General features: G+C 36.8%; 1 protein-coding gene across 2 annotated transcripts in view; it reads right to left on the reverse strand.

Moving 5' to 3' along the window:
- The window catches only part of LOC106058204 (neprilysin-1-like), a 217,447-nt gene that overhangs the window by 65,223 nt on the left and 127,890 nt on the right, over positions 1-24,334 (reverse strand). For both annotated transcript variants that reach the window (XM_056007389.1, XM_056007388.1), the window contains exons 9-10: positions 22,864-22,950; positions 6,243-6,388 (exon numbers count right to left, since the gene is read on the reverse strand). In XM_056007389.1, coding sequence (XP_055863364.1) covers positions 6,243-6,388; positions 22,864-22,950 — 233 coding nt within the window. The remainder of the gene's footprint in view (positions 1-6,242; positions 6,389-22,863; positions 22,951-24,334) is intronic.

Genomic DNA, 24,334 nt, shown 5'->3' on the forward strand with positions numbered 1-24,334 from the left:
GTATATCGTTGTGCTGTGTCATTTACACTTAAACTACCATCTATATGTGTCTAGGCATATTTGGGCATATATTTAGAGTTTTAGTTATCTTTTTCGATGTGCCTGCTTTTGCGAAGTTATACTTTTTCCAACTTGGTTGTCAGCCCCAAAATGGTGTCGACTGGTGCGGACCGCACCCCCACCCCTAGTGACGCAACTGTTCCAATATATACCTAGAGATTTAATTATAATCTTTTCCGATGTGTCTACTTTTGTCAAGAAATAATTTTTCCAACCTGGTTGTCACCCCCAAAATGGTGTCGACTGGTGCGGACCGCACCCTTACCCCTAGTGACGCAACTGTTCTAGAGATTTAATTATTATCTTTTTCGGTGTGTCTGCTTTTGCCAAGATATATGCCTAATTTTTCTAACTTGGCTGTCACTCCAATAATAATAATAATAATAATAATAAATGCCGAAAATGTGGAAATGTGGGCGAGTCGATTGAACACATTATGGCAGGATGTCCAGCCCTATCAGAATCAGCTTACCTAGGTCGCCATAACCAAGTTGCAAAGTTAATATTATAAATACTCTCCACAAGAGGTTCTCGAGTCTACTGAGCATCTGCTGTACTGGGATAGGCCTATTCTGACCGACAAAACGGTAGATTTCAATTGCCCGGACCTGCTGTTCATCGATAAAAAAGAAAAAAACGCTACCATTATCGATATCGCCGTACCACAGTCTCATAATTTAAGAAAAACTGAGATAGAAAAACAAAGAAAATATGGGAACCTAGGCTTGGGGGAAATTGTCCAAAATAACAATATACCCCATTGTTATATCAACCGAGGGGATAATAACAACAGACCTCACAGACACCTTCAAGGCCCTTAACATTCCTAATAACATCCTCGTTGCCTGTCAGAGGGCGGTACTGCTGCAGACCTGCCACATCACCAGAAAATTCCTCAGTGGAAACTGTTAAATGGACTACGATGAATTTTGTTTCTCTTTAGCGAAACTCGACCCTGGCAGCGCCAGAGAATGACTACTCGTTCATTTCTAAAATAATAATAATAATAATAATAATAATAATAATGTTTATTGGAAATTTGTCTTACGATTTGTGCATTACACCAAACAAAAAACATTATAACTATAAGAAACCAATCATCATAACTATAAGAAACCAAAGTGTACATTCACACCAGACTCACTCATAATTTACATGTGACAAAGTTTATATCAGATTGTTCTTATTTAATGATTTGATTGCCAGGGAAACAAAAGAGTGTTTGGGTCTGTCTTTGCTATCGGTGTCTTGTATCTCTTTTGGGATGGTAAAATCACAAAATCCTGACACAAAGGGTGATTCTTTATTTCGAGGATCTTGTTAGCTTTTTTTTTATAGATGTTTGTCTCAAACAACTGCCCAAATGGGTTTTGTTTTTTGCCAATGATTTTACCAGCAGCATTTAGGATTCTATAAAGTTTATTTTTATTTTTAATGCTCATATTGCCATACCAGGCAGTGATATTGAAACTTAAAATATTGCAGATGTTAGCGTGATAAAACATAGCCCTTTCGCTAACATTAAACGAGGACAGTTTTCCCAGTAATCGTAATCTTTGATGCCCTTTTTTGCTAATATAATCAGTATTTGCAGTAAAATTTAGTTTATTGTCTAGGATAGTACCTAGGTATTTAAAGGTTTGCACTATTTCAATAGTCTCTCCAACTACAGAAACAATTTTCATTTTCCTTCTTTTGCCTACGAAAATCGATTATCATTTCTTTGTTGTTTTTTTTTACATTTAATAATAAAAAATTATCTTTAGTTTTTTTCAATGTGTTCTATTTCTCTGAAATACTAATTTAGTCTGAGCTCTCTGAGAGCAGGGCAAGAAGAGCCGCATCATCAGCGAATTTTGTGAAGGAGCAAAAAGGACTATCGGATTGAAAATCATTGGTGTACAAAATGAACCACAATGGCGATGTCACAGCCCCCTGAGGCGCCCCTGTGTTAACTATACGTGCATTTGATATAACATTGTTTACCCTGACCCTCTGAGATCTCTGTGTCAAAAATTCATTAGCCCATAGTATTATGTATGGACTAATCTTCAACGCTTTCATCTTTTCATTCCCCCCCCCCCCCCCCATGACGCCACTGTTCCAAGATAGGCCTACCTACTTTTTTCCAACAATATCGATTAATATATTGGAGTAGACGTAGTAAGAAATAAAAAAAATGAACCTGCACAACTTAACAGGTTTCCCATGCGAACAGCATAGTCTAATACACTATTACCCACTAGTAGGCCTACAAATCCTGATCATAATTGATCTAGACTCTATTCTAGATCTAGAATCTATTTACTTAATAGGTCTAGACTAGATCCAGAATATAGAATATATATAGAATCTAGATCTATACAAGGTCTAGACATTTTGACTAGTTTTAGATATGATATAGTCTATATCTAGAATCTAGATCTACATCTAGACTAGATCTCTAGACTATTTCTTAATCTAGATCTAGACTTGATCTAGATAGAACTAGAACTAGAATATAGAATTAAAATCTAGAACTAAAATTCAGACTAGTACTAGAATTGGAATCTAGGCTAGAACTAGATTTCTAGACTAGTTCTACATATAGATCTAGTTTAGATCTGGATCTAGACTCTTGATATATCCTAACTATCTAGATCTCGATCTGGAATCTAGACTAGGTCTAGAAAATTTTTGTAAAATGTTTTATAAGTTTCGGATGTTCCTTCAGAGTTGAAGATAGTTTACTTCCTAGTCCAAACCTCCCGCAAACCTCAACGAGGGGGATGGCAGCTCACAGGGTTTGAACCCGGGACCATCGATAAATCCAAACGACAGTCCAGCACGCAAACCGCGATACCATGCAGCCATCTTAGACTAGGTTTAGATCTAGACTAAATAGACTCTAGATAAAGATTCAGAACTAAATCTAAAGCCTAATCTAGACTAGAATCTAGACTAGATCTAGAAATCTATAAATAAAATCTAGATCTGCTAGATCTAGGTCAATATTATGATCAGAATTAGTAGCCCTACTACTGGGTTATAGTGCAATTAAGCTGTTCGCATCAGATTCACTTCTTGAAGTGAAAGTACTGCTTACATAATAAATAAATCTGCACCCCTAAGCTATTAGAAGATAAACTATTTTCTTAATGGATTATAAATGTAATTTTTTTTCAAATTGTTTAATACAATTAAATCTAAATCTAGATCTATGCCTGGCATCTATTTATTGTAATTTAGATTGTTGTCAATGAGGATGTGTGAAAACTGCGCGGTATAAAAGTAGTCGTTTTTTTTAATTAAGGCCAACAATTGAAACAAAGTTCGTATTAAAATTCTTTTTAAAAACATTTGAATCAGTTTTCTATTCCATGAGTTAGTTAATAAATGGAAAATCTATTTTATAATGATCCATTGATACTTTTTCAATCGTGACCTTTAATGCATTTTTTTCCCAATGCGCGAATCTCTGAATGAAGCTTGATTTATAAATGAAGAAACTTGAGAATTTTTAAATAAAACTTACTTCCCCTGAAGTTTTTCATTGAAAAGTGGTGTAATTTTTTGAAAAATCTGCTTGCATATATAATTTTAAAAATTAGATGGTCCACTTTCGGAAAAGTAAGTAGCCGTTGCATCAGAACTTTGAATGATCTAAAATATCATGAGGACTAAACGAGGGCATGAAAAAAAAAACTTTGGACCTCTCACCAGCAAGTGTTCCCAACTCAAGTCAAAAGATGTCTCAATCATTAGTGATCGTGCACTGCAAATGGAGCGAGTTTACCTAGAATCGCATTGTGGCTTTAGAGCCGTAGATCCACAACAGATATGATTTCCTCCCTGCGGCAGCTACAGGAGAAAAGCAGAGAACAAAAGCAGTTCCTCTTTATAGCTTTTATTGACTTGACCAAGGCGTATGACTTTGTCAGCCGAACCGGCTTGGTTGCCGTATTAGAGAGAATCCGCTGTCTAAACAAGCTACGGAAACTAGTGTCAGCTTTTCATGAAAATATGCAAGGCACCGTACAGTTAGACGGAGCGGAGTAAAACAAGGATGTGTTCGGGCTCCAACACTATTGCATTGTTGTATTTTAAATGACATTGGAGAGTAATTAGGGGTACTAAATTATTTATTATTTGATTTCATTCCAATAAATAAAAAAATGCCTCAATTAATGTGATCTTCAGTTTATATATATATATATATATATATATATATATATATATATATATATATATATATATATGTAGAGAGAGAGAGAGAGAAAGAGAGAGAGAGAGGGGGAGGGAGAGATCGAATTCATTTCAAATTAAAATACTTTATTATATTATATTATAATAATATTATATATTATATATTCTACCTGAGCGTGTTACGTAAGGTAAGTAGTCAACTACAAGCACATACTTTTTCCCCTCAAAGTTAAACAGATCACACCCTACCATGCTGTATGGAAGGTCTGGTGTCTTGGTAGGTATTAGCGGTTCTGACACATTTTGATTCTGATGTTCAGGACACCTGCTACAATCCCTAACTGTCACTTCAATGTCTGCATTCATGCCTGGCCAATACATGACTTCTCTGGCTCTCTGTTTACACTTGACTATTCCTAAGTGACACTTGTGAATCAGATTTAGCATGTATTTGCGTAAGCTTAGTGGGATGACTAGTCTCAGACCTTTGTATATAATACCATACGAAGTTGATAACTGGTCTCTTGATTCCCAATATGGCCTGACTTCAATTGGAGTCTCGCTTCTTATGTCTGGCCTACCAGCCATAATTACTTCCCAAAGCATTGAAAGTTCTTTGCTTGTACAGTCTTGAATTTCACTGTATTTCAAATCACTTACAGAGATCATATGCACTGAATCGTCTGTAAATTGACATGTCTGCGTATCAGTTCGTTGTAGTAGTCATAAGCATTCTGTTGTGTCACCACTCAAAATGTTCTCTTGATTAAGGTCTACAATCTCAAACCTTGCTTTCACCTCTTGTGTATTATTCTTTAAAGGTAGCACCACTGCTCCTACAGTCTTAATGACGCGATTAGTGTAAGACTTGAGTGACTTTGCTGAATAAGCAAGTTTTATTTTGTCTTTGAGCTTTTCAAACTCTGACTTGACAAGAATGTTACACCTTGCACCAGTGTCAATACGGAAAATTAATGTCTTGCCATGCACGACTAGTTCTCAATTTTATCCTTTTTATACTGGCTACTTGCAGTGCTAGTAGGTACAACATTTTCATCACTGTAGCTGTCATCTTCTACCAGATTGACGTTGCGTCTTTTCCTGCACATTTGAAACCAGTGGTTTGTCTTCTTGCAGAAACTGCACGTGGTTCCAATTGCTGGACATTTTCCTTTTTCGTGGTTCTTGCCGCATTAACTACATTATCTGAGTTGTCTTTGGACTTGTCTATAGACTTCTGTTTGAGTACATTGTGTGAATTTCTGTTGATTGCCAGAACTTTTTGGCCCCTAAACATTTTCACTTGGCTTTTGAGACATATTGTTGTCCAATTTCAATAGCCTTGCTAAGGGTCAACTTCTGTCCCTGATCAAGTAGTCTTAATTGTACCTTTTCGTGTATGACTCCACTAATGACCAAATCAAAAAGTATATCATCTGGATTGTCATACTCACAGTCCATAATTAGAAGCTTTAGGTCTTTAACAAAGTTATCAAAACTTTCTCCTTCTACCTGCTTTCTCTGATGTGCTCTAAATCTAGACACTTTTTTATTTTGTCTTGGTCTTATGTAGTCTTCTATTTTCTTAAATAGCAATTGCGGATCTCCCTTTTCACTATCAGTAAATAACCACACATAGAAAAACAGTAGAAGTCACGGGCCAAAAGTAGTTTAATATGTGTATGTGAGCGTTATAAAGTTGGCCGTTCCAAATCAACGTAACAGATACTAGAATTCAAAGACTAAATTTATGTTTGGAAAGCGTTGAAATGCGGGCAGTGTCATTGGAAGCGAAAAAAAGAATGGGTTCTGGTAACCAGAATACTAAATACGAGAGTGTCATGAAGTGAAAACGAAAGGAGTCACTTATATATAGGAAATTGATGGGTATTTTCAATATATAAATATATATTTATTTATTTATAATTATTTATTTATTTTTATATATTTATATATTTAGAATATATTCTAAAATATTGAAATTAATTAATACTTACCTCTTGGGGGTGTTAGTAAGAACAGTAGTTAATCTCTCAAAATATAATGGTGATTGGTTAATCATAATCTCCTGGCTTGTGAAATCTTGCATTGCATTGTCTAGTTGTGCCATTGTATCATAGACATATTTAGTCCAGTTCAAAATCTTTCAAGTATACAAAATATTGAAACATGAATGCGTGTATTCTATACTGAACTAAAAAAAAAAACGACTCGATTATTTTAAAAATATAAAAATAGTTACTTAAGGTCTTTGGAAATGGAACAATTTGTTCTATTAAATACTTCGCCTTTTATTTCTTTTCCAAGTTATGAAAATTCCATCAGGAAATGGTAGGGGAGCGGCGGACAGACTCGAATGCAGAACATTTGTGAAGTGCTATAATACTATAGCTATCCTACGTCCAGGCGTTATATATATATAAATACTCACATATATGAACTATTTATAAAATATTGAGCAGACATATGAAGTCATGCGACCAAAATAATCGACCTCAATAAATTGCGCAGAAATACTTCTTTCAATTCTTTAAATGCCGTGGTGCTTTTAAACAAGAATATTTCATGTCAAGTTCCCCCCCCCTCACCTGCCCACTACTTTCATCACTTTCACCTGCCGACACCACATCATATTGTCTAACATAGTCTAACTTGACCATCTCGATTCTTTTATTCAAGCGTTCAAACTTGTTGACATCTCGATAGTGTGAGACGACAGGGGAGTATTCTCGCATCCCTTAGACACTTCCACAGGGGTCTTGTTGCGCTACCCGTTCGGCCTAATCGTTTCCTCTTACGACCGAGTCCATCCGGGCGCCACTACTAGTAGGGACCCAAAACCGATTTTTCAAAATGATCACGTAGATTATTTATTTATTTATTTGCATAGAACTCGCGATTCTAAGACCGAGGATACCAAATTTATGCCCATAGCTCAAATATTAACCCTTAAATTGCTGAGCTTTTTTACAATGAGTGCATGCACAATGAAATTACAATTTTGATGTTTAGAGGCTTCAACCACCGCACGCATCTTAAAGGTTAAGAAAGTTACACATTTTTAAAAACTCGTGTTTTTTTTTCGACTTCTTTTTTGGCCTTCCAAACTCTGTATTAGATGTACATTTAATTAAAGAGACTCCTAGAGATGAAACTTAGTACAAACATTCATGTGCACACAGAGAACACGCTCAATTTTTTTCAAACTTGTCAAAAATTGTTTGGAATTTATTTACTTGTGCGAATGTTGTATTTGATCAGTTTTTCATTATTTCAAAAAGGGAGATAAAAAACACAAAAAAAAATGTGCATTTTCAAAAGTTTGTAACAAAAAACTATAATAGCTACATGCATGTAATATGTGACAAAATGCGGGGAATTTATAGATCTACAATAATAAATTACTATAAATATTTTTTTTAAAAATTTTGCTGTACATATAAAATAACATGCAATGGTTTACTAAAACTCTAAAATAAGTTAAACTTTAATGAGTTAAAAATATGAAATGAATGTAGCAATGACTGAACTCCAGAACTATGTTTTAAATTGTTACCATCTCTTCCATTATAATATTGAATGACATACATTTATTTTTAAAGACTTCTGTAAGTGTATTGCAAACAAATAATAGTAAAAAAGACATACAATCCATAAATTTACTTACATTTTTAGACATAATAATCTACAAAGCCATTTAGCTCAATGCTATGGTATTATTTATTTTGAATCTTTAAACTCTATATGTTGATTTGTTAAACTGAAAATCAGAACTCTCTTTGAGTGCAGAAAAATGTTTAAACAAGGCTTTTTTTATCTCTGCAAATTAAATGACTAATAATTTCTTTTAAATAAAGCTCAAACCTTCTAAAAACTTATTTTTGACACATTCGCTGTCTAAACAAAGAAGTTTGCATAAAAATATTTAATATAAACTGTAATTCCCCAGGCTACTGAATTATACCACAGAAACATCACTTACATATATTTGTTATCAATTATATTATCTTTGGATGTTCTATCGATATTACAAGTAGCAAATTTACACTGTTAGAGTTGCATGAACTTGAAATATAGCATGAGATTTGAACTTTTTTCAAAATTAAAAAATAATTTACCCAAAGTAGCTCCTTCAAAGTATATTTTAATAAATTTAATATACAAATATTAATACACTCCAAAGTTTATGTGCTGTTATTACAATCTCAGCCATCAAGCTGTGAGTATTTTGCCTAACAGATATAGAGATACATTTGTATGTATGATCTTGCATCAGAGCAAGAACCTCAATGACAAGTTGATCAAAATTTAAAGATTTATTTTTAGTTAGTTACTTTCTAAATGTTCTTCACAATTAAAGATTTCATTTTGATTTTAACTTTCAACACATCCAGCTTAGTCAATTTTTTCCTTCAACATCATCAACCTTATAGATTTTTATGTAGCTTGAAGCTTTTAGATGTCAAAGTTTCATAACTTTTTTCTTTAAAAAATATAGTAAATGTTTATTAAAATAGTTTATGCAGCCTTCACTTCTTTTTGAAAGATAATATAATAATTAGGTCCTAAGATTATTATTGTTGTATTTATTATTGCAGAATACTGTCATGTAAAACATTAATAATTAGTATAAATTGCTTAATGTCTTTTCTTCTTCTTCTTTTTCCTCTTTCTCATTTTTATGTTGGAGCATTCAGATAACTAGACCAATATATGACTGCGCAGTGGTTTCAAAACCAGGGAGCACTCCATTTTTAATTTAATAATAATTGAAATGTATTATTATTTCATCTTTGGTGTTTTGATATTTAGTTAATTGGAGACTAATAGAGGGGTTTTGATGTTCATAATTCTGAACTGAAATCAGTAGACTAATATACATATATTACCTAATTACTTACTTCATTAATGGTGAATGAAAATATGATCTTTTATTGCAACTAGAGACTATAAAGCCTACACATGTAGATACAGATCTAGATCTTTAAATTTCTTTTATTAGACATGTCTGAGCATGCAAAATAAAATAATAATAATAATAATATGGGAGTTTTATTATTGAAATATAAATAAGTTTTTATTTAAAAAAATGCAGTTTGTTAATAACCAGAGTCTAGATTTATTAGCGGCCCCCGAAAGAGGAAAAGACGCTATTAGTTTTGTGTGAAATGTCTGTCCGTCTGTCCGTCCGTCCCGTTTAGATCTCGTAAACTAGAAAAGATAGTGAAAATCCGACTTCACATTATTTTAGACCATTCAAAGTTCTGATGCAACGACTACTTTTTTCTTTTCTGAAAGAGAAAAATCTAATTTTTAAATCACTTATGCAAGCAGTTTTTTCATAAAAATACACCACTTTTACAACTATTAACTATTAAACACTCAAACACTTGAGGCTCTTTATTTGGGCAGACTACTATTTGTCATATTTTTAACACATTTGTGCAAACGGTTGTATTTTTTTTTTTGTCAAAATTTTTTATTTTTATTTTTATTGTTAAGTTATGTAAGTTATGTTATACAAAGTTCTATATTTACACACAAACAAATGTTTACTATTTTTTAAATACAAAAAATCTATTTAGTATGCATTATAAATTAGACATAATTTAAAACAATTTATAATGTTATAAATTGCATTTTTCTTCCCCCTTTTGTAAGTCAAATACGGATAAGAAAATTTTTTTTTCAGGATTCTAAAAAAAAAAAAAAGAATAAGAGATTGAGCATTTACAAAATAAATTGATTAATTATATGACATCAGTTGGGCCAGGTTCACATCTAACTTTACATTCACTTTCACATATCCTTTGATCTGCTTGACCGCTGGGGCACTACATAATTATATATGTACATTCTAATCTGTCATTTATCTTTGATATAATTTCATTCGGATTTTCTTTCTGAAAATAGTGAAGCCTGCCTGGGTGGACCACTTCGGGGGCCGATTTAGAGTTTGTGTTTCCACACAAACTGTCCTTGTAACCTTGTTATATATAGATTTAATATATAGAAGTGTAATTTAGATCTATACTGTGTTAGCGAATAGCGTTACACAAGAAACGAACCTGGGTTTTTCTAAACTCTGATTCTTGGTTTGTAATAGTAAAACGGCACCTACCTAAATAAATCCTAAAAAGAGCGCAAATACCTATATTTATTGTAGTATATATAGGTATGTGGTTTAATATTATATAGCTTTCGTTACTTCTATTATAGAGAAATGACTTTTCTAACTTCTTTTACTGAAAATTTGGGCTATTCGCGTCTGAGACACGTATAATTTTTATGTGCAGCAACAAAGCCCATTGACATCCTTAAATAAAGGTGAAGTCTAAAACTAGATCTAGACCTATATCTCGAGTTCTAGACCTAGAGACCTAGAGTTTTGACTATCTATAGAGTCTAGTCCCACTTTGGAATACTCTTCTCAATGCTAATCCACCACGCGTTTGGCATCCAACTAAGGCATATATCTTCATTCCAGATTCGACGGCAAACTTCTAAATGTTTCTAGACTGAGGGCCAAAACTAAAACCAGAACAACCCTCATAAGAGATATGCTCTTCGCAGACGACGCAGCGGTGGTGGCACACTCACAAGAGGAACTTCAGTTACTAATGTCCCGCTTCTCTCATGCCTATAAGGAGTATGGCTTAATTATTAGCACGAAGAAAACAAATGTTATGGGACCATCTGCTACAGCACCACCCTCGATCCTCATAGACGATAACGCAACCCGAAAGTCATCCTCTACGGACAACTCGCGACTGGCTCAAGAAAAACTGGTCGCCCCCACCTCCGTTACATAGATGTAATAAAACGGGACCTCAAATCAGTGAACATCAATACTGACCATTGGGATGACATAGCTCTAGACCGCACCAGATGGAGAGAGACAGTGACCAAGAAAGCTATGGATAGCGAAAGAACATGGGCCTCAGCCCTGGAAAAAAAAACGGACAATGCGAAAAATGGCCAGCTCCTCTACCACCGAAGCAAAAGCCACCTTAAAATGCAAAGTTCATCTGTTTTGTACGGTTAATGAGGGTGTCATGAGCTAAAATGACAAACAAATTGAAACAAATCTAAAAAGTTTTTAAACAGATAGGTCTTAATGTTCTTTTTGAATGTAGTGTAGCATGTTGTCTGTTTGAGATCAATGGGGAGTGAGTTCCAAACCTTTGGTCCGTGCACTGAAAAAACCCGCAGACCGTAACTTTTGAGAGAAATACGTGGCACCACTAGAAGTGTTGAGTCCATTCAGCGTAGGGCTCTGTTAGAGACATATGGAGTAATCAGTTCCCTAAGGTACAAGGGTATTTCTTTATTATAGATACACTGATGACAAAGTATGGCCACCTTAAAGTCGATTCTCCCTTTCACGGGAATTCACTGGAGTGTGCGCAAGAGAGTAGTAGCCGAATCAGAAACCCCATTGGTAGAAAACCATGCTGAGAATTACTTCCTTTGTTAGAGCACGAAAGAAGAAGCGGGCAGTCAGTTTTAAGGTCACCTTGTCCCCGTACAAGAACAGCCCTAATGCCGCACATGGACCAGTTATCTCTCTCATTTCCTTGTCCCTCATGCAAAACGTAAAGAATGTGGTTTACTGTTTCTTCGTCCTCGACGCCATAGCGGCACCGTGTGTCGTAGTTCTCCATAAACCATCCAAAGTACGCACCTACTGGACAGTGTCCGACTCGAAACTGGGCTAGGACGGCCTGTTCCACCCGGATGAGCTCCTACCATGCGCACTTTCAGTCTGGTCTACTCAACTGCTTATGAAGCTCTCGGCCCTTATCGGAAGCGTCCCAACTGTCGAAGCAAAGTGCCGACAAACGAGTGTCGGCTAGGGATCGTACACTCGCAAGAGTGCGCGGTTCATCATGTAAGGTGCTCGTTTGCGCTGCGGACTTCGCTAAAAAGTCAGCCCTCCGATGACTGACGAGACCACAATGGGCTGGGACCCATTGAATAAAACTATTTACATTGAGCTGCAGAAGACGCTCCACCACCGCGAGGAACGCTTCCACCTTCCCGACACCTGCGTGCTGTCCTTCAAGGGCATCAAGGGCAGAGACTGAATCGGTGAAAATGACCACATCCGCTGGGGCCGTGGATCCATTTTCGACTCTTTTCGCTACCCACGGCAATCGGCGTTTTGCGATACGTTCCACTGATGATTCTGATGATTCGCTAGAGACGTTTGCAACGCCCAGACCTGAAAAGGTAGACTGTAAACCATGTGAAATCGAACTGCACCCATGTACAGCGCTCTCCGCACTCCCGCCTTTGCTCCCCATTTCGTTCCAGCTAGCTTCTTTACGATGTTCAGCCTCTCGGAGGCTGTTTCGCGTATGTACTGGATATGATTGCACAAAGTCAGTTTCTGATCGAGGATGACCCCGAGGTACTTGGGCTTTTTGTCCCATGCTAGAATGTTTCCGTCAATCAGTAGCTTAACTGGTTCCTTCACTATATCACGTCCTTACCGACTCCGAGTGGTTAACCTCGAGGTCCCACAGTCTGGCGTAGCAAGATACCGTTGTCAATGCTTGATGGAGAGTATCAATGAGCTGCTGACGGTCTCTCCCCGACTCCCACAACACGATGTCGTCTACAAGTAGAAGCTTCTGGCATTACAAGAGGGCCGGTAGGTCATTGATGAACACAGGAAAGAATGAACAACTCAGTGCTGACCCTTGCGTACGCCCTGCTCTAATGGAAGTTTCCTCGACACCTGCTTACCAACTCGTGTCTGCACCGTTCGCTCCGTGAGGAATTTTTTTTTATCCACCTAAGCATATGAAAACCCACACATATGTTCATGAGCTTTAACAATAAACCGGGCCTCCAAACTCTGTCATAGGCTTGTTTGGGATCGATAAATACCGCTAGCGTCGACTGACCAGGTCGATTCGTCTTGCCCCAATGGAAGCCTTCTGCCACCTTCTGCATGAATAGCGTCACCTGAATGACCGCATTTCGGTGCTGTCTGACCCCGCCCTGTGCAGGAGCAATGAGACCTTTTGTTTCTAGGAATCATGCGAGCCTTCTATTGATTATACCTTACGCCGTCTTCCCAACGTTGGACGTCAACGAGATGGGTCTATAGCTTTCCGCCAGGTCTGGGACCTGGCAACAATCGTTGCCTCCCGCAAGGGAAATCCCCTTGAGTCCATGTTCGATTGACCAATTCCAACAGTTTCCGTTTGCCAATAGGGCCAAGATTCTTAAGCATCTTGTTGCTTAGACCATCTGGCCCCGGTGCTTTCCGTAATTTGCACTTCCGAAGTGCAAAGTCTAGCACTCCATGGGTAAAAGATTTGTGAATGTGCTCGTCTCATCTCGCCATATACCATACTGCGTTTAGATTTGGCTTTTCTGATGCCATTAAGGGCTTTCGACATTTCGCTCCGTTTCGCTGACTTAAAGATAGCCGCAAAGGCACAGTTCAGAGCGTCCGAACTTTTACGGTGTGTGACCACCATGCCTTGAGCCGTCAGCAGGGGCGCAGCTGCATTTGGTTCTTTCACCCTAGCCAAGTTATTAAGGAGTTTCCATGCCTGTCATCCATCCGCAAGGTCAAGGTTAGCGCAGTCTAACTTCATTAACTGCCCACTTCAGTCTCGTACCCTCCGCAATGGCTTCCTTCACCTCAACCGACAGCTTGTTGAAAGTAAGTCTGGTATCATCGTTTGGTCGACGACTATGCCGCCTACGTGGGCCCACCTCAGTCGGATTAGGCGTTCCAAGCGGTCTAAGCTAAGACCAAAAGGGCCTAAACTTTTGCATACCATTGGACCGCGGAATTGCGGAATTACCCTACGAGCAGCGCTCAGAATAGACTTCACGAAGAGTCGGTAAATCCGGTTAATGCATCCAGCCTGGACTTCCAGCCCGTTGAAAGAGGCATCCGATGCACTCTTAAACAGGCCCAAATTGGCACACTTGTACACCCTTTTTGGTTCTGTGTATGGGGACTTCGTGTCGAGCTTTGAGAGTTCAATAGTGACTAAGACCGGCAGGTGGTCGCTACCGACATCTTCGAGCACGTCCACTCTTGACTACAACCTTAGTTCAGCTGACACTAGTGACAGGTCTGGTCGCGACACCCCCCCATTGCTAGAATGCAAGAAGGTCGGGGGGCAGTCTTTACCCTACAAAACAACCAGATTTGTTTCGTCGCATATCTCGAGCAGTCGCCGCCCTCTGACGTCTGTTACCGGGCACCCCCAGGTGGTGTCTTAGCATTAAAATCGCCTTCAACGATCATCCTTATCCTTATGCCATAGGACTCACGCAATTTGAATGGCAACTTGGGTGGGTTGTAAAGGTTTACGCATGTCAATAGTTGAACAACTCAACTGTCAGCGTATCCGTCTGTCCGGGTCCCACAGAGGCGCTGGATTCCACAATATGGGCCGTTAATGAATTTCTCACAAACGTTACGAGTACCTGGCACCGCGAGCAGAAACACCGGTATGCCGTAAATCGCTCTACAATTGTATGGACCTCGACCTATTTCAGCGAGAACTGCAATTCAGGTTAAGGTGGAGCTGTTTGCTACGGTCGTAACCGGTTGGGGTTGCACCACTACCCCCTTTTGCTTTGCCTCCTGGTGCGGTCACCTTTCGGGATTTAGTGAGCGGCACAACTCCCCCGAATGTGCTAGAGACCGTCGTGGCACTCTGATGCGATGGGATGGGCCCGGGCGTCGTGTCCGGGAGAATCTGGCCTTCTGACTCATACCCTGTAGGGGCAACCGTTACCCCTGTAAAAGATAGATTTTCCTATGGTAGCACATTTTGCGACCACAAACCCATCGTTGCCTTTAAGTGGACGGGGCCTATTTCGGTCCTGCCCATACCCGCATTTTCTAATATTGAGCTGACATTAAAAATGAGAGAGAGGGTTCCCCAAGGGGGGGGGCGGACTGGTTGCATGTTAGACAAATCAGACTGTCCCATTGACAAAGCCTAATACCATGGACTGGTGTCCAAGGCTGCTGAACCATTGCCGGCACTGACAGCTCCTCTTAACGTAAGAGGAAATTTTAGAAGTCGTTTCTTACAACGTTCATAACCAATGCTGTCGGAAACACTGGCCTCGAGACCTCTCAACGTTTATGACACTCTGTTACCTCTAGCGCATCAACCTTCAGGCTTTTCACCTCCATATCTAACCTTGCGAGTCAGATGCAGTGGCTACTAGGCTTGCCATGCTCCCCAACAAGCTGGGGGCGGAGTTGTGTGGCTGTTTTTACATTGGTCACCGTAACCAAAAACAGTTCCTTTTGGACACACCCGGGGATATTTACACGGCAACCACGATGAGGTAGGAGCTGGAACTGCAGGCAACCACGATGAGTAGTAGCAGAATCTCGTCTTGTTTTTAGCGGCCCCCGTAAGTGGAAAAAACCGCTATTAGGTTTATGTAAAATGTCCGTCTGTCCGTCTGTTACACTCAGATCTCGAAAACTAGAAGAGAAATTAAAAATATTATTTCACCATGCGATGCGGCTTGAAAAGTTTAGGTGCAACGGCTACTTTTGCTTTTCTAAAAGCAAACCGTTTAGTTTATAAAATTAATTATGCAAGCGATTTTTTCACATAAATACACCAATTCTAAAACAATTACGTAATTGTATGGGAGGCAATGTTACACATGTTAACAAAAAATTAGGCCGCATTGTGAATTTTCAGTATCATTAAGTCAAATATATTTGAAATGTTCACAACAAATATAAATATTAGTTAAAGGTGTTTTTTTCTGTTCAACTAGCTGCTAACATTAAGCGAAAACAAAACACATATGTTTGTTTATAAAGATTAAGAATGCACTTTGTATGTAAATATCACGCACATTTTTTAAAATGGACTTTTTATGCAGTGACATTCGTGCAGTAGTGTGACAAGTATCTAAAAAACTTGGTGCTATCAGTTCCCTCAAAATTTTAAAAATAATCAGATTTTTTTTTTTTTAGTGCCCCCATCAGAATAAAAGAGGTTTATTTTTGTGCGTTTTGTCAGTCGGTAGGTCTCTCCGTGACGTTTAGATAAAAAAATAACTCTAAATAATAGCTATGGAAAATTGGATTTACCCTTTAATGTTCCTCCCGTAACATCTCAATAGTTTTAAGCATCTATAATTGATTGTTCCGAATTTTTTGTGTGCAAAACTAATCAACGCCAACGAATGTTTGTTTGCTCTTCTAATCTATATTACATTCAATTTCCATGCTTATTCGTTGCAAAAACACATTATCAATAATATGTTGTTCCGTAAATAGCATATAAATGCTAAATATACCATATTATATTTCATTAAGTGTAAAAATGTTCCGGGTATTGTTTTATAAAAAAATAATTATGTCAAATAATTGTTTGAAATCGCATAATTGACTAGTGTTACACTTATATTCTTTGACAATGCGTCACTATAATTTGATTATCGATATCAAATTGTTCCGTATTTTCATCTTTAAACAAGTTTTAAAAATATCGACAATAGGTTGTTCAAGGCTTTATAAAAAGAAAGTAATTTACTAGAAACGATCATTGAAAATCACTTTTTAGACATTTGATTTTCTTGCTGAAAAATAACATAAATGTTTTTTAATCAATAAAGAATATTCCGGATTTAGATTTGAAAAGAAATCGACTTACATTACTTACATTTTCTTACAAATCGTCGCCAAAAATTTCCGAATTTAAAAAAAAAATCTACTAACGCCTAATAACTGTTTGAACTCCTTCTTCTAATTAATAAAACAAATAATCTTCTCATTTACAAAAAAATGTTGTTCCGGATTTTTATGAAAATTTTTAAAACTCACTTCTCTCTTACAGTACATTTAATTTTCTAGCTAAAACATTACAAAATCTAATCATAGTTAATATTATGTTTCAATTTTTAAGGAAAACAACTTACAAACAACAAAGTATGGTATGAAAATCTCTCCACAAGGGTGTAGTTCATCTAATTTTTATACGAGACCATCAAAAAAAATTTAATTGATTGTCATACACTAGTTTTAGAACCGCTGTGACACAAGGTGAACTAGTAGTTATTTAGTAATCATGTAACTACTTGGTGCTAATGCACGAGGAAATATTGGGATTGAAACTGACCACGGGGGGATTTCAGTCAGTTGATTTTTAGACTCCCGTAGAGAGAGGAGTGCTATGGATATCTTTTACAGTGGAGTAATATACATGTACTTAAGTTATTATAATTAATTTGCATTCAGAATATATTTCTCTGGACATATGATTTGTGATGGCTGAAGTTGCCAATATCTTTTGTGATTTGTTTCTATATGTAATAAAATCCATGTCTGCTACCAGAGTGTTTATTAATAATTCTAAATGTTGTCGTTGGAGAGTTTAGTATATTAGTGTTCTTACGCACTTGCGAATCTAGTGCGTGTAAGAAAGTATTTCGTTAAGAAGATCATAATAGTAGTACCAGAAGAGGTATCTACAACACACGGAGACATTCGCGTCATCACGCCTATAACTAAAACAAGGCCGTGACATTGACGATATTACATTTATTTGGAATTTTCTTTTTCTTTTACTATTTATACAAACATCCGGAACAATCTATTATATAAACTTAAATCTATTGTGTTCATACTTAAATTTATTGCTATGCTTCGAAACGTAAAATAGAGGTTAATCAAATTTTTAATAGCTTTTAATTATTTTTTATAATAAGATGACGGACAGACCGATTGACGAAAAAAAAAAGGAAAAACAATGCGGCTTTATCCTCTTTAAATAAATTCTATTAGCACTCAGTGCACCAATGTCTATGAAACCTCGTTAAATATGTTAATAAAGACATTTTTTGGTACTAGCCTGTTGTGAGGTAATGGAATTTTTTTTTGACGTCTCATGGAATTAATTATATAAATGAAATGCTAAAAGAACGCACTCGGTGCACCAATGTCTATTAACACTCAATAAATGGCTCGTATTGATGAAGGCATTTTTTAGCCTAAGTAGGCCGTGTGACGTAGTGTTTTTTTCCTTTGACGTCATATGGAATGAATTCTTTAAATGAAATGCTAAAAGAACGCACTCGGTGCACCAATGTCTATGAACACTCGATAAATGGCTCGTATTGATGAAGGCGACTTTTAGTTTAACTAGGCCGTGTGACGTAGTGTTTTTTTTCTTTGACGTCATATGGAATTAATTCTTTAAATGAAATGCTAAAAGAATGCACTCGGTGCACCAATGTCTATGAACACTCGATACATAGCTCATATTGATGAAGGCGTTTTTTAGTCTAGGCTGTGTGACGTAGTGTTTTTTTTTCCTTTGACGTCAAATGAAATTAATTCTTCAAATGAAATGCTTAAAGAACTCGGTATAGTAATGTTTATTAAGCCTCGTTATGTGACTAGTGTTTAAAACAAGGAATGATATCTTGATTTAGATCTATTCTAGATTTTTAAAACTAGATCTAGATTTTTATTACAGTGTATCTAGATCTGGATTTATATTCTGTATCTAGTTTAGACTGATATAGACTAGATCAAGATGTAGAATTTCAATTTCTAGACTTAAAGTGTAGATTTTGATTTCCAAACGTCTTGATCAATATTGAAATGTTATAATATACTAAAACTAATCTACTATTTTAAAATTTAATCTTGCATTCAGTCTATAGATAGATTATCCAGGATATTTTTTTTTACTTAACCTTATCTAAATTATAGCTACATTATTCCAAATGTATATTTTAGATCTAGATCTAGTAGATATATATCTTAAGAGAGCTAAATTAGAAGTTTAATTTAGGTAGATCTACATCCTCATTCTAGTTCCATTTAAATGAAAATGCCGATATCTCTGTTGCCTAACTGTGCTGAGACATCGAAGTACAAGCACGATATCTGGTTTTTTTTTTTTAAATTACAAATCAATGCTGAAAGATTATCTAAAATCGCTCGTCTGACATTTTGTACATATCCGATAGATGTCATGCCGTAATGTGTAATATATTTCTTTATCAATAATAGGCTATTAGTTTATTATTAAGTTAAGAGCAATGCCTGGTCGTGCTGTTAGCGTGCTGAACTAATTATCTTTTCGGTCCTGGGTTGTTTGTTTGTTTTACATGTTTCGGATGTTCCTTCGGAGTTGAAGATAGTTTACTTCCTAGTCCAAAGGACGAGGATGGGAGCATGCAGGGTTTGAACCAGGGACCATCGATATATCTGAACGACAGTCCAGCGCGCAAACTGCACGACCAGGCAGGGCTCATAACTTCATACCCTGCTCGTTGCAATCCTCCATCTTCCAACGAGAAGTTAATTATTTTAAATTTAGAAGTAACACCCGAAACAAGTAAAACCAAAAAAAAAATCATCTTTTACAACGGAAAATGAATTTTTGAGACATTATTACTTTTGACCATCAAAATCACGTCTTGAATATTCCTTGCGAATAGGCAGATCCGACAGGGATCTGACTTCGATAACACAAACTCTCTTTGTATTCTTGTTTTTTTCTTAGAACTATTTGTATGGCGTTGTTCTGAATTCGTTGCAGCTTAGCGATTTAGTCAAAGGGTTTACCTGCTAGCACGGCGCTGCATTAGTCAAAGCAGAAGAGTATAAATGCCACAGCTAGCTTTTTTGTTGACTCCGTTGTTAAATATGGTCCGATCTAGCCTAATCTACGCAGCTGCAGATAAAGACCCTTGCAGAGCTGACTTATGTGTGGGTCGAAAGATAGTGTTGAGTCAAAGAAAACTGAAAGATTTCGCACTACATCAACATCAGAAACCTGGCAGTTCATGATAAAAATGGAATCTGTGCTTTCAACTTTTAAGACATTATTCCGAGTGCCGCTCTTTATTATTTCGTGAGCTTTTTTTCAACCATCCAATCGGTAAGATGCCGGTTGGCTGTATAACACCGCTGAATGGATATGTATACATTGTGAACAATACTGGGCCTAGAACAGATCCTTGGAGTACTCCGTACTTCAAGAGTAAACTTGTTGATTCTGTCCCGTTAACAACACTTTCGGTGCTTTCAGTCAGGTAGGATCCAAGCCACTTTAAGACGATTTCGGCTAAACCATAAGTGGCAGAGAATCTGGCCATCATAATTTAATAGTCTAGAGTATCAAAGGCAGCATGGAAAGTATCGATAGGTAGTCTATGTTGAAATTATGAGGTGAGTCATTTAGTACCCTGACCACTGCTGTCTCTGTGCTACGGCACTTCCTATATGCAGAGGAAGACAGTACCGTTCAAGATGAGAAAGAATTTATTTAGTTTACTTTAGGCTTGATCATTCTCCCAACATTGTTATCCGTTCCTCTGTTACACTTTTTGACTAAAGTAATCCTTAATGCAACCGGTAATGCGAGTTGGTCTATAGATCTAACGACACCAAGACTAATTTATTTTAAACAAGGTTACAAAGACAGTTTGTGTGGAAACACAAACTCAAAATCGGTCCCCGAAGTGGTCCACCTAGGCAGGTTTCAATATTTTCAGAAAAGACATCAGAATGAAAGACAAATGACAGAGAAAAATGAAGAAAAAAGTTTGACAGATCTTGTGTGGTGGGGTTAGGGTTATTTTGAGAAAAATGTGTTTTAAAATATATAGTAAATAATAATCTCCCCTACTAAAGAGCCATCCCGTGTTTGCTACTATTAATAGTGTATAGTTGTAAAAGTAGTGTATTTTTATGAATAAATTTTTTAAATTAGATGGTTCACTTTCGGAAAAGAAAAAAGTAGCCGTTGCATCAGAACTTTGAATGATCTAAAATATCATGAAGTCTGATTTTCATTTTTTCATCCTGTTTCTGAGATCTAAACGGGACGACGGACGGATGGACGGACGGACGGACAGACAGGCCACACAAAACAAATAGCGTCTTTTCCCCTTTCTGGGGCCGCAAAAATTATTGAATTTAATTAAATCGCTCCAGCGGCTCTAGACAAAGCGATAACATTATGTGATTTAAATTACGTTTAAATTACAAAAGATCATTATATATTTCGTAAATAGTCTCTTAATGGAATAAAAGAGATGTCTTATTGGTAAATTAGTTCTTGTTTACTCTAAATGTATTAGTTTAAGTAGGTCACAGACATTATTTCTTTTTCTATAATTAAGTTCTTACATTAACTCTCTCCTCAGAGACATTACTTCATTTCCAAGACTAAAAGGTTTTGGATTCGTATAATGCTCCATTGTCAAAAATGCCAGGTTTTTATATATTTCTTTTCCCGATTCTTCTATTTTAGCACAGGCTGTCAAGGCTAAGTGATGTCAAGGGGATACTCTGCCTCGCATTGTCTATAACTCCTAAACGGCATGGTAGCTTCTGACAAGTCCAGAACATGTTTATAACTTGCAACAAGCATTAAAACTGGCTACATGAAATTTCAGGTCAATAAGTCCTGGTCTCGCAGATGCCATTCCGCTAGTAGACGCCAGGCTAAATGCAGTCATTAAAAATGAGCCGAAAAGATTACGCATTGACCTAGTAGCCCTACAAAAGTGGTTGATGACGGCATGCTTTGTGAAATAGATTGCACATTCTTTTGAAAATGGAAATCCCAAAAATGACGTGACTAAAGAGCGTGAGCTTCGCTGTCAAGAACAGTACTTCCCATGAAAGTTCCTCCTGTTGGTGGATCGGAATCTTTATTTTTAAGTATTGGCATAACATGAAGAAAAGTTACTCTCCAAAGTGCCTATCCCCCCCATTCAGGAGAAATAAGATCTTCCAATATGAACTTTAACGTCACCTCAACATCTATTACATTAGCTATCGATAGTCTTCATTGATATGATATAAATTTTTTATAAGTGCTGAAGAGGTAGTCCCTAATTGTAACTTGATATGACAGATAAGATAATGATCGCAGTCTCAGAAATTGATCTAGTCCTTCATATCGGCACGACTGCGAACTTTTGAGACATCGCTCTATGTTGGATATTGACTTTAGCACAGATGAAGCTCATAATAATGAAAAGATGGTTTTGACGATAAAACTCCCTTTTCGATAAAAAATTTAAAGCAAATTACAATCGCCGAATTCAATGAGCGTAGTTACCTCATCCAAGTACTAAAGCAAAACTGTAGTTACCTTTCCTACCAGTTGATAGGCTCCTTAATTAAAATGCAGTGAACAGCAGATTTATTTTTTGACCTACAATTTTTTAATAGAGTAGCAGGATTATGCACTGTAGATACCTCGGAATATGCATTTTTTAAAGTTTAAAAAACCGGAAATAAAGCTTAGCGCTCGTAGTGCTCCCCAGACCCCAACCCCTAGCTGGTTTGTCTTTCCACAAACTCAAAAGTACAAAAAAAAACACGAAATAATGAAGGGTCAGAATGTAATGGAGATTAATTATGCGCCTAGACACACACTTCTCTCTCTCTCTCTCTCTCTCTCTCTCTCTATATATATATATATATATATATATATATATATATATATATATATATAAGGGGGGGAAGAGCGAAATTCCCCCCCCCCCCCAACACCTCTCGAAAACAAATCATAGCTACGCCCATGACTATTACTTATAGCTTTTAGTCAATCTACTCATCATTCTACTTACTTGACTATAATTTCCTTGAATTTCTTCCAGTGTCATTGGGTTATACAGTAAATTGCTATTTCGTCTTTGCTCTATTGGCATTGATATCTGAAAAACAAGCAAAATATTTTTTAAATCCTTATTTTCTAAAAAAGCTTATTTAAAGAGGAAGAACTCCGTCCTTAAAACTATATCTACCAAAAATGTACAAGTTATTTCCTTTATTCGATGTCAAACAAAATAATTAATTACCAATAATTGATTGATTAAATGAGTATTTTTAGCGGCCCCGAAAGGGGAAATGATGCTATTAGTTTTGTGTGAAATGTCTGTCCGTCTGTCCCGTTTAGATCTCGTAAACTATAAAAGATAATGAAAATCCGACATCACAATATTTTAGACCAATCAAAGTTCTGATGCAACGGCTACTTTTTTTTTCTAAAAGCGAAAAATCTAATTTTTTAAATCACTTATGCAAGCAGTTTTTTAAAGAGAAAAAGCTATTTAGTATGCATTAAAAGTTATAACTTATTTAAAACGAATAGTAATCTTATAAAATACATTTTCTTTTTTATCTTTTAGGAAACCGCGAAACGTACGCCCTACACATCTTGAGGATTCGAATAAGAGCCTTTTCAAAACAATTACATCAATTACAAGACTTCAGTTAGGCCAGGGGAGGCGCGGTACCTGAGCGGCAATGCGCTTGGCTTCCGAACCGTGGGCCTCGGGCTCGAATCATGGTGAAGATCGGAATCCTTGGGCGCCTCTGAGTCCACCCAGCCCTAATGGGTACCTGACATTAATTATGGAAAAGTAAAGGCGGTTGGCCGTTGTGCTGTCTACATGACACCCTCGTTAACCGTAGGCCACAAAAACGAACTTTAGATCATCTGCCCTATAGACCACAAGGTCTGAAAGGAAACATATTAGGCCAGGTTCACATCTAGCTTTGCATTCACTTGCACCTATCCTTTGATCTTCTGGACTGTTGGGGCACTACACAAGATCTGTCAACCTTCTTTCTCCATTCTTATCTCTCATTTGTCTTTGATATAATTTCATTCGGATGTTCTTTCTGAAAATATTGAAGCCTGCCTGGGTGGACCACTTCGGGGAACGATTTTGAGTTTGTGTTTCCACACAAACTGTCTTTGTAACCTTTTTGTTTATTGATTAATGTTTTGTAAGGTACAATAAAGTTTTTTTCAAAGTATCAACTTGATCGGAGAATGCGTGAGGGAGCAATAGCGTTAACAATTATTTAAGAGGACTAGACCCAACAATCTGTGAATAATGAATTATCAGAAATTAATTGTCTAATTGTTACTTTTTTTATTGATTCGTGGCTTGCCTATGTTAATGGGGGTTCTTCAGTACCCAATTACAATTACTTAATACTTGCTTAGTCACTCCCAAAAGAACAATTACTACAAGATACACTGACACTCCAACTATAGATATTCATTGAAATACGAATAATACTTTAATA

The sequence above is a fragment of the Biomphalaria glabrata genome, chromosome 13 (genome assembly GCF_947242115.1).
Source record: "Biomphalaria glabrata chromosome 13, xgBioGlab47.1, whole genome shotgun sequence".
Taxonomy (NCBI): domain Eukaryota; kingdom Metazoa; phylum Mollusca; class Gastropoda; family Planorbidae; genus Biomphalaria; species Biomphalaria glabrata.